At 62.3% G+C, this 11,509-nt stretch overlaps 1 protein-coding gene across 1 annotated transcript; it reads left to right on the top strand.

Annotated features, from left to right (window-relative positions):
- The first annotated feature begins 7,224 nt into the window (after nt 1-7,224).
- On the top strand, nt 7,225-11,290 carry MRGPRG (MAS related GPR family member G). Its single transcript, XM_041773254.1, has 2 exons — nt 7,225-7,640; nt 9,262-11,290. Exon 2 carries the CDS (start codon nt 9,289-9,291, stop codon nt 10,147-10,149), a length of 861 nt encoding a protein of 286 aa, XP_041629188.1. The 5' UTR covers nt 7,225-7,640; nt 9,262-9,288; the 3' UTR covers nt 10,150-11,290.
- Nucleotides 11,291-11,509: the final 219 nt, after the last annotated feature.

The raw sequence follows: 11,509 nt of genomic DNA, 5'->3' as shown, positions 1-11,509 counted from the left end.
CTGGAAGTTGGAAGACCCCGTGCCCCAGCTCTGCAGCGTCCGCCCCAGCCCAGCCCATCCGCTGGCACAGCCTGAGCCACAGGAAGGATGGGCTTGGGGCTAAGACAAAACCATCACAAATGGCAGCACGGTTTGTCGGCATGCTGTGTCGGACAGTGTTGCAGGGGTCCAGCCTTCCAAGGGTGGCCGCTCTGTCTGTCCAAAAGGAGGACACCAGAGCTCACAGATGTGCACCAGCTCTCCAGGGGAAGGGCCGTGAGTCCCAAGCTTGAGCCCCCCGAGGCTCAGAGAGAGCACTGGAAAGACCACATGAGGGGAATGTAAACATGTAGTAAACCTGATGCCACTCTTGCAAGAGTTTAGGTTGGACATTTTTCAGCACACGAAGATGAGGACAGAGTCTCCAGGACCCAGACTCTTGAAAGATCAGAAGCCAAAAATTGAACTTCCTTCTTCTTTGCATATTAGTTGTGCTTCCCCTTCACTGTTAAGACTCCAGGAGGGAGGGGAGGGGATGGGAGGGGGAGAGGAGGGGAGGGGAGAGGAGAGGGAAAAGGGAAGAGGGATGGAGAGGGGAAGGAGGAGGAAGGAGGGGAGAGGAGGGAGGAGGGAAAGGGGAGGGGTAGAGGAAGGGGAGGTTGGTGGAGGGAAAGGGGAGAGAGAGGGAAGGTGGAGGGGAGGAGGATGGAGGGGAGGAGGGTGGAGAGAGTGGCACTGCTGTGGCTCCTTCCCCATGGGACCCATTGCCATCACAGGCCCAATGACTCCAAAGGCTGGTAAACCCAGAGCAGGAGCAGCCAGGGCTCTGGGGACGGGTCCCAGGGTCGGGGAGCAGCAGGACTGGTGGCAGTGCTCAGGCAGGGTCCTGGGGACAGCCCAGGAGCAGGGCTTCCTCTGGGCATCTGAGCTCATCTCCTGTCCAGATGGCGGAGGCAGCGGGAGCAGGCTGTAGTCCGATGCCACCAACAGTGGACCCTCTGGCTCTGGCCTCCACCCTCTGACGGGCTGTGCCCTGGCCTCTGACTGGCTCTGCACTGATTCCAGAGGGAACACCTGGGTGAATGCTGCTTCCCCCGCTGCTGGTCTGGACTGTGGGTTCAATCCCTTCAGCTCTATGCTGGCGGGAGGAGAATCTTGGGCCAGGTTCTCAAGGACGTTCAAGGAGACAGCACAGGGCCAGGTGCCCAGGCACCGGAGGCTCAGGACTGATGGTTCCTCTGTCCTGACTGTAGCCAGGCCCAGCCTACCCCCACCTGCAGGCAGATCCACCCCTGCACCCACCACACCTCCTGGAGTCCCATGTTTGCCTTCACACCCGCTCTCTGAAGGACCTTGTTGGGTCTTCCACCCCCAGGACCCTGTAACCCTACTATAGGTGCTCCGCCTACTGAGGGCCCCTCCTGCTCAAAGCCACAGCCGGAAGCCGGGCCCAGAGGCAGAACCCTGCTCCAGGGTCCCAGGCCCCCACGCAGAGTGGGCACAGGCTGGCTGAGCCCAGCCCTCCCCACTGCTGACTCTGCAGGCACAGTGTGGCTGGCTGCCTCTGCTCCCCGTTCTTCCCTCTTGTGGGCATGTGCCCTCCCTCCAGTCTGCTCCCCTACTGAGCCTCTCAGTACTGCAGGGTCCTCAGGAGACAGGCTGAGCCCTGTGTGGGAACCACAGGGCCAGAGAGACCCCACCTGCCGTTTTGGGGCTGGGAGCTTCCCTGTGGGTCCCGGAGATGACTCCTGCACACACACTGCACGGCTGGGGTAGGGGTCCGGGTTGGTGGACTCGGGAGTTCCCAAAACTCATGTGCAGCTCTCTTCGGGCCCAAGTGTTGGGGCCTCAGCTAGGCTCTTCTGAACAGGAGGACATGTATCTCTGTTTCGGGTCTCTTACCCCGGGGGCTGGCACAAGCCAGGCCATGCTGAGCTCCGGGATGCCAGAGGATGCTGGAGTTCAGCAGGACTCAGCCTCACATACAGAAATCCCGTCCACACCACACCCCCTGCCTGGCCCTAAGCCCTGCCTTCCAGGGGCCTCAGGTACTGTGGGTATGGAGTACGTGGGCATGATGAAGAACCCTCATCTCCCACTAGGGCTAGAGCCCAGCCCTTGGAGGACCCTGCTGGCCGGAGACTGGCCCACGGGCAGGACTCAGCATCCGGGAGTCACGGGGTGGCCCCACATCCGCCTCTGCCAGCAGGCCAGCGCCCACCTGGGTGCCCACTCTTCTCTCCACCTGAAGACTCCAGGAGATTCTGTCCAAAGCCCGACCCCCTGCAGACCCTGTGCAAGTGGCTGGCAGCCTTTCTCTCTTCAGCTAATTACATTGTCATTGGGAGTTAAAGTGGAAAATGTGCGTGTCACGAACCCACTCGTTACATCACAGAGCAAGGTGGTTCGCAGACCTACACCATGGTTCCCCTCTGCCAGCACAGAAGCCCACATTCTTCCCTGGTTATTGTTTCTGTGTAGAAGACGAATTGTAGGGGCAGAATTTGGGGCTCAAAGATGAGCTTCCAGAAGGCCCCAGGGGCAGTTGTTATAATCAGCCCAATGCTCAAGGCTCTGAGGTTCGATTGCCTGACAGAGCTGCTTCCCCGGGCCCACTCGTGCCTCGGGAGCCCCCCCAACACACACACACACACACACACTCTTTCTCTCTCTCTCTTTCCCTGGGTCTGGGCAATGCACAGCTCACCCAGAGCTCCAGGGAAGCTGACTGCCCCGGGAGTCAAGGGGGAAGCACCCTGGGTGGGTGGAAAAGCCACAACCCACTGCCATGGTGCCCTGCCCCTGGCTCCCAAGTGCCATGGCACACTGGGTCTAGGAGTCCCAGGAGATGAGAAGCCCCCGGGCCAGCCCGTTTCCCCAGGAGCACCTCGAAGCCCCCGCGGCGTGGTGCCTTCCACCACCTGGCATGCCAGGAGCCAGACGTGGCCCTGGGGTACAGAGTGTCCTCATCACCTCCAGGACAGGTTTATCCAACTCCATCACTCAGTTTGCAGAAACAAGATCCAGAAGAGGAAGTGGCCTCAAATTCTGCTTTCAGCCCCGGGTGTAAACTTCGCCCAGGCAAGGGAGAGCCCAGGAGAAAAAGCACAACTCAGAACCTTGCTGTGGACACTACTCCAGGGGATCCATGCACAAGGGCACAGCGCTCCCATCCTACAGATAAGATGCCCCCCTTGAGGGTTCAGACACTGACCCTCAAGACCAACAAGACAGCCTCAGATCCCAAAATGACTCCTCAGACCACGCCCTCCACCTCATTGGACCCGAGGCGGCCAGCCAGGCTCTCAGCCCCACACTGGCTGTCCTTGACCCCTCCTTTGCCTTGTCTGGGGAAGACCCAGGTCAGTGACCCTCTGTGCTCAGCCCTTCCCAAAGAGCCCACCCCCAGTGTCCAAGGGCTTGGGGAGACTAAATGTCTCCTTATCAGGGGTGAGCAGAGGTACCTCCCCTGAAGAATCATAGAAACACGTGCTCTGGGGTCTCTATGGAGACTGGGCTCAACCCCATCGCTGGTCGTCGGTTGTGACAGCAGGTGTGTGGCCTGATGGGCCAGGCAGTTGGTGAGGTTTTCTTGAGGCCGGCTGGGGTTGGCCTGTTAGGCCTGTCCCGGGGTTCAAAGATCCCAGGACACTGGCCTCGGGCGGGCCAGCCCTCCAGCTGGAACCACTGGCCAACCAGGGAGCAGAGCTTCCAGCTCCACCAGCAAGGACAGCCTGCACTTGTCGCCTCCCTGCCCTACCTGCACCCTCTCTGACCTCAGCCACTGTCCTGACACAGGCCAGGGAGGGAGGCAGGTCAGGGTCCGAGGAGGCCGGACCCCAGGCCCAGAGCCAGTGCCCTCCACTCCCAGGACCCCAAGAGCCCCCAGACCTGCTCTGCCCAGGACAGTGTTCGCAGGAACAGACCCCTCACTGGGGCCCGATCAGGCAGCCAGGCCTTCCCAGGAAGGCTATGGGAGCCTGCCCCCCTCTGCAGGGGTCGTGGAGAGGTCGGCTGGCCCCACGCCTGCGCATTTAGGGCCACAGGGCAGCCTGTCAGCCAGGGGCCCAGGGAGCCACCAGCCCTCCCCACCCACCCCAACTTGGATGAAGCCTGAGGGTTAGTGTCTCACAGGGGTGTGTCCTGGTTGTGTGAGGCTGGCTCAGGGCTCAGCTATTTAATTACCTCAGAAGGGGGAAAAACAACAAAAATATTCAACCCCAAACACGAGATCTGCTGGACCTCCTTGGGTCTTTTCTTCGTGAAAATGCACCCCACTTCCAGAAGGCCTCGCCCTCCCCCCCCCCACAAACCTGCTCCTACCCACCCCTCCAGGGTGCCTGGGACGGCTCTGGGGCCTCGGGGGTCTGCACCCAGCCGTCCCCCCTGCACCTGCTCCCTGCAGCCGTGATGGGGGCTGAGCTTGGTTCTTAGAAGGAAAGGGTTGTTGAGAGAAGCCTAGACTCTTTCTACAGCCGTGAGAGCTACCATCAAAGTAGAAAAAGCCGCCACGTGTCAAGGGTTCACGTTCGACAAACGATCAAACTTTAACGTGCACGACGGCCCGCCAACGGCACAGGGAAGCTGTGGGGAGCCAAGGTTTCAGAACATGGACACCCCAGGCCAGGATCCACACCGGAGGCAGCAGGGCCAAGTGTGGGCCCAGAGGTCTGGTTTCCGGGCAGGCGTGGGGCGCTCCCAGCCCAGCAGGCTGTCCTCCCCCTCGGGAGCCCGGGAGCCTGAGGCAGAACCAACAGGGCCTCAGACCCAGATCTGCTCTCCCTCCGCAGCATCTTCCTTTATTCTACGTATTTCTGAAGCTCTGGCTTCCCAGGCCCTGGGGAATCCTGCAGGGACTGTCCCTCCCAGAGACAGGAAACCAAGGCCTGGGAGGGAAGTGCTTTCAAATGCAGAGCAGCCACACGGAGCCCACAGGCCACCTTCTCCTGCCCTAACCAGCCCGGGACAGGTGTCCCACGGCAGGGATGGCCCCTGTGCCCTGGAGCCCCTGAGTTACACAGACCGGCCCATCCTCAGCCTTCTCACCCAGCCTTGCCCGTCCCAGCCAAAACCACAGAAAACACTCCTGCCCACACATCCCCCTCCCACTGCATCCTGACCGCAGGCGGCCTCTGGCAGGGGTCCCCAGCGACCTGCCTCTCCACTGACAATCATCCTCTGATGTGTCTGGAGAACAGTAATGCCCACATTAAGGCATGCTCTCACCACCTCTGTAGGCTGGCCAGTGGCTGGGTGCGGCACTGGGATGCCCCATGGCCAAGGAGTGGGGCTACCTCCCTCTGCCCCCTATTGCCATCTGCCCCCAGGGGTCTGAGTCTCAGAAGGGGGTGATTTTGTCCTGAGGCTGAGATGGGAGGGTGACTGTGGAACCCCCACCTCGTTTCTCCCAGCATGGGCTCCTCACTGAGTCTCTGAGACATGTCCCTAAGAGGTGGCCAAGCCCACACCTGCAGACCCGGACCCGGAGACAGGGAGGCATACTGGCCCACCCGCAGCTTCAGAGCTGAGTTGGGCTTGAACAGTGTGAAGTGGCCTGTTTTGTATGTCAGAGTGGTTTAACTCCAGCCACTGGACACAGTGGAGACTTCAGGTGGCAGGGTCAGGATTGGGGACAGGACACAAGGTACCAGCTGTGAAAGAAGCTCGGGAAAGATGAGTCCAAACAACACGTGATGTTTCTGGTTTCCACCCAAGTCTGAGGGTCTGAGAACGTGGAGGCTTCCAGACCTGAGCGCCCCGGATGTTCCTGGGGAGAGAGGCACAGACACAGCTGCTCAGCCACCGCCCTGCTGCCCCATGAGATCCACACCACCTCAGATAACCCGTCCCTGCTTCCCCAGCCTCACTGTGCCCATCCGCAGCTCGGGGGACCCAACGCATTGGAGGCAGCACCGGGAGTGAAGTGAGATGCCCCGTGGGAGCGCACACAGCAGAGCGGCCTCCTGCCCCTGTCCCGGGGCAGCCACAACAGGGGACCACAGATGGCCACTTGCCACAGAATTGATGGTCTCCCAGCCTGGAGGCCGCAAGCCTGAATCAAGGTGTCATGGGGCTTGGCTCCCCTGCAGGCTCCAGAGATGGTCCTTCCGGCCTCTTCCAGCTCCTGAGACCGCTGGGCTGTGGCCGTGTCCCTCACCCTACTCACGCCCCTAGCCTTTACCTCTGTGGTCACATGGCCTCTCCTTTCTCTGTGTCTGTGTCTCCTTTCTCTTCTAAGAACACCTGTCACTGGGTTTAGAGTCCACCCAGATAATCCAGGGTGCTCTCCTCTCAAAACCCTCACTCACTTCTGCAAAGACCCTTTGCTCCAGGAAGGCCACCTCCATAGCTGGCAGGGATTGGATGTGGATGGATCTCCCAGGGCCCCATTCAGCCCACAGCAGGCATCACGCAGGTGTTTGCTGCTGTCAGCACTGCCACCACCTGAGGGCCTGGCATGTATGAGGCCTCGCTAGTGGCAGTGGATAGAAAACCCCAGGTAGGACCTACCCATGGGGTGGGGACAAGACAATCAGCATGATAGGGAGACAGGGACATGCTGGGGACAGCTTCCAGGGAGGGTGACCTTTGAGGAAAACTGGCAGGTGGTGGGGGGGAAGGGGGCATCTGGAGACACTGAGGAGGGTCCCAAGGCACCAGCCCGGTGCAGGGGGAGCAGGCAAGGCGGGTGGCTGGCTGCGTCCTGCAGAAGGACACCCAGCCACTGGGCCTGCAGGTTGCACACACTGCTCACAGTCTTAGGCACGGTGCAGAAATGCCGGGAGCTGAGGAATCAGCGACCTCAGCCCGGGCTCTCAGGCTGTGCTGAAGGACTGGCCCTCCAGGGCAGGACACTCGTGTTGTGGAAATGAGCTCGTAGCCATCTGAGAAACAGCGGCTCTGCGGCATCACTTCTGACGCTGAGCCACGGTGAGCTCGGAGAGTCTCCAGCAGCTATAGAACACAGTCCTCGTCAGGAATGTGTCGGGCTACGTGGCTCTGCAGAACAAAACTGGGGAAAGTATTTTAACCCCAAAGTATCTGTTGATGGCCAGGACCCCAGCCAGGGTCTAAAGCGGGCGTGTGGGTGCTGGGGTGTCCTTGTGAAGAGGGGCCAACCTCTATGGACCACCCTCAGCAACACCCACCCATCATGAGGTCCACCCACCCACCGCCCCAAGCCAGGCACTAAGCTGGACACAAATGGTCCGTCCGAGAAGCAGAGAAACTGAGGCACAAGGTCACACTGCCGGAGAGGGTCAGGACACGCCCACAGCTCCTGCCTCACATGCATCTCTGCACTAAACCAAAGGACCCTGGGAGGAAGCACCACCTCAGTGGAACCGTCCAGAAGGTGAGGCTCCTCCTGGCTGGACTTGGGGTGCCCAGTGCCGCTTCCTCCCCTCCAGGCAGCGGGCAGGGGCGCAGGGCACCCTCTCGTGCAGGATGGGCCAAGGAGGAAGGCATGGGCCAGCCCACACTGAGGACATCTCTGAGCTCATGCCTCTGAACGGGCAGCACACTCCTCCCATTTCCAGGGAACTGGCTCGGACGCCCTCGGTCCAGCCAGCTGGGCCCCAGAGGACACGAGAGGACTTAGGGCCCGGGCGGGTGGTGAGTGCAGCTGCCCCCGTGGATCGCAGAGAGGCTCCCAACAACAGGTGAGAAGGCTCAGGGCCCCTGCACCTGCTCCCCCCAGGGAGGAGACACTTCCCCGAGGATTCTGGGAGGCGGGCACAGGGATGGGGAAGCAGACAACGTGGCATTATTTAAAAGCTGGCGCTCTGGGTCCCCATGTAGGTGAATGAGCAGGTGTACTGCTCTGAGTTCAAAAAGCGGCCTGTCCCAGCACCCCAGCCTCCGACCTCCTTCCAGGCAGGGCCCCTCCGCCCTCCCGGGCACAGGCCGGCCTCCCTACCACTTCCCTCTGAGCAGCAAAGTCTGGGCAGTCCCCAGGTTGTACCTTGGGGACCTCGCAGCCCAGACAGGGGAGGGTCACTGCAGTCACCCCAGGACACCAAAGGCCGACCTGGGTTGCTGGCTCTAAGGAGGAGCTGCCCTAAGCCCCGATCTGGGACGAGGCTCAAAGGGACAAAGGCGAGACCCCACTGGGCACAAGGGCAACCACAGAGGGTGCTGGTGATGATGCTTGGGGTACGGGGGCAGGGGGAGCAGGAGGTGCTCAGAGCAGGAGGTGCTCAGAACAGGGACAAAAAGAGGAGCTGGTCCCTAAGGGAGATGGGTCACAAGGAGGTGGGGATGGGGTCAGGGTGCCCAGGGTGGGGACACAGTGCAGCAAAGGTGTGTGGGGGAACCCCAAGGGCACTGGGGGGCCCATCTCTGCCTCTGTCCTCCCTCCATCACTCTCGCACCCCACACCCCTAACCTGGAGCCAGGGTCTACATCTCTGGGCTGCAAACTAGGACCCTGTGGGTCCTGGGGGAGGGGCACGGGACAGGGAGGGGCTTCGCAAGAGCTCTCCCTGCCCTGGAGACCATCCTGTCCCCACAGGGCCCCCACAGGGCCCCGGGCCTGGGTTGGGACAGGACTGGGGGCCTCCGGCTCCCGAGAGCAGCTGGTGGCAAACACTTGTATTAGCTTCTCCCCAGAGGACCCGGGGCCCTGCAACCTGTCACCACGGTCCCCACGGTCACCCCAAGCCTTCTGAGCAGCACCACATTCAAGCCACCTGCAACAGGAGTACCAGTGGTTTAACCTCTATCCAGGGGAGGCCAGGGGCTCCCTCAGCCCCCCAGCCACCTGCTGTCCCCACCACCATGTCCTTCTTCCTCCCTAACCAGCACAGCACGTGTCCCTGTGGCCATCAGTGGACACCACCTCGCAGACCCTCCAGGGTGAGGGACCTGGCAGGAGTGCAGGCCAGGCCCTCCTGTGGGAAGCCTGAGGCAGTGTCTCTGATGAAGGAGGCGGGAAGCCCCCAAGTGGGCCACATGGGGGTCCCTTCACCTGCAGGGATTTGTCCCGCCCAATGCTGACCTCTGCCACCGTGCAGGGTCCTATAAATCTTCTGTGTGTTCACTGGGTCCAGTTAGCCAGGGGGAGGCCAGGGTCCGCACCCCCCAGCACCCCGCCAGCCATCATCACCTCAGGCACCCTGCACCAGGCACGCCTTATGATCAAGTCTCCTCCTGCAGAGGTCACTGAGGCCTGCAGGGCTAGGTGTGGGCCAGGAAGGGTGGCCCCCGGGGCTGGCACCCCGCGACCTGGGGCGATGCTTCCTGCCCACCCACCTCCCGACTCCCCCACGCCCCCTCCTCCCAGGGCCCGCCCCCCGCCGATCCAGCCAGGATGTTCGGGTTCTGGAGAACCTTCACCAATGTGCTCTTCTACCTCACTCTGGCCATCGGCCTCGGAGGGCTGCTGGGCAACGGGCTGGTCCTCTGGCATCTGGGCTTCCACATCAAGAAGGGCCCCTTCTCCGTGTATGTCCTCCACCTGGCCGCCGCGGACTTCCTGTTCCTCGGCTTCCAGGTGGGCTTCTCCATCGCCCAGGCCGCCCTGGGCTCCAAGGACAACCTCTACTTCGCCGTCACCTTCGTGGGCTTCGCCGTGGGGCTCTGGCTGCTGGCGGCCCTGAACGCCGAGCGCTGCCTCTCTCTCCTCTTCCCCACCTGCTACCAGGGCCACCGCCCCAGGCACACCTCGGGCCTCATCTGCGGCCTGGTCTGGGCCCTGACCCCGCCGGCCGTGCTGCTGCCGGCCCACACCTGCGGCCTGCTGCGGGCCAGCAAGCGCCCGCTCACCTGCCTGCGGTACCACGCGGCCAGCGTCACGTGGCTGCTGTCCCTGGCCTGCGTGGCCTGTGTGGCCGGACTGGTCCTCTTCATCTGGGTGGCCTGCTGCTCACAGCGCCCGCGGCCCCAGTTCTTCGGCGTCACCGTGGGCTCCGCGCTCCTGCTCTGCTTCTGCGGCCTGCCCCTGGTCCTCTACTGGAGCCTGCAGCCCCTCCTCAGCTTCCTGCTGCCCGCCTTCTTCCCGCTGGCCATGCTCCTGGCCTGCGTCCACGGCAGCGCCAAGCCGCTCCTCCACTTCATGGCCGGCCGGCAGCCGGGCCAGCGCCAGCCCCTGCGGGCCCTGCTGCAGAGGTCCCTGGGGGAGCAGGCCCAGCGGGGGGCCCGCGGGCTGTCCCTGCCCATGAGCCTCGTGTAGGGGCTGCCCTGGCCTGCCCCGCCCCCCATCCTTCCCAGGTGACCCCCAGCCCCAGCTCACCGGCCCAGGGGACCTAAGGGCTGATCAGGGACAGAGGGAGGGTGGTGGTCCTGACCCCTGCAGCCCCTGGAGCCTGAGGAGGTCGGGGAGGCCTGGGAGTGCGGACGAAGGGAGGGCGGGGACCGGCAGGCTGCAAGCAGAGGCCACGGGCCCAGCTCCTGCCTCCCCCCACCCTGCAGGCACCAGGGCTGAGGAGGGGTGGCCCCGCAGGGCCCACGAAGGGGCTGGAGGGGTGGCTGCTTGTTCTGGGATGTCCGTGCTCCACGCCCACTAGGGCCGCGCTGTTGATGCTTCCTCCGAGGAGGGTGATAGACCCAGCCTCGTCCTTCGCCCCCCCACCGACGTCCCCCGCCCCCTGGGAGTTCCTCGCCGGCCGCCAGAAGGCGCTGTGTCCTCACCTAAGCCACCCCCCGCCCCCCCAAAGTGAGCAGCAGGGAGCTAGCTCTCTGCAGGGGTGGGTGTGCGGAGCTTGGACTCCAGCCCTTCCGGCCCCAGCCCCGCCCCAGCCCCACCCCCACCAAGGGCCCCGGACACCCTGCCACCCGCAGGGGTGCTCCAGCCCCCAGCCCCCGACTTCATCCTCATCCTCATCCTCCCCACCTCCCCGGTATCCTTAGCTCTCCCACCCATTGCCCCATCCCTGCCTGCTTCCTGCAGACCCTGCCCGGCGGGATTCACCCTGGGGCTTTCCCTGTGACAGAGGTAGAGAGAGATGGGGAGGGACGGGGCGGGACTGGGAGGACAGAGGGAGGGACACAAAGTCATGCTTCTTAGCTTTCAAAGTACAAATCACTTTATGTCTTTTCTGACTATTAAGAAAAAAAGATAGTCCATGGTCATTGTCAAAACGTTGAAGCCCTACAGAAAACATTGAAAAGATGAATCACTGAATCTCTTTGGAGCCAAAGGGAGACGTTTTGGGCGAGAACCCTCTGGCTACGTCTGTCTCCAGTAGAAAGAGACCCACAGAAACAGCAGCTTTACCCAAAGGAGGACACCGAATGCACGCACCTGTCACAACAAAGCTTTTTACAAGCACAGATTTGTTTTAGAAACTTATAAATGTTTTTCACCAGAAAAATTATGTGTTGTTTGCTTTGGGGACTTCAGAGGGCTTTAAGAAGTGGAAAGGAGGGTCACCTGTCAGCACCCACAATCCAGAGACACCAGCTTTTGCAGGTTTTCTGTGCCTCCCGGGAGGGGCGAGCGGGCTCTGGCCACGCCGCCGAGCCCCCTGCCTGGTCTCCCCAAGACCCTGCCTGCCCGTGACGCCAGCAGAGGACATCAGGGTCTGACGTGA

The sequence above is a fragment of the Vulpes lagopus genome, chromosome 11, assembly GCF_018345385.1.
Source record: "Vulpes lagopus strain Blue_001 chromosome 11, ASM1834538v1, whole genome shotgun sequence".
Lineage (NCBI taxonomy): Eukaryota > Metazoa > Chordata > Mammalia > Carnivora > Canidae > Vulpes > Vulpes lagopus.
Note: the sequence above shows the minus strand (reverse complement) of the source record. Positions and strands in the feature narration are given on the sequence as shown.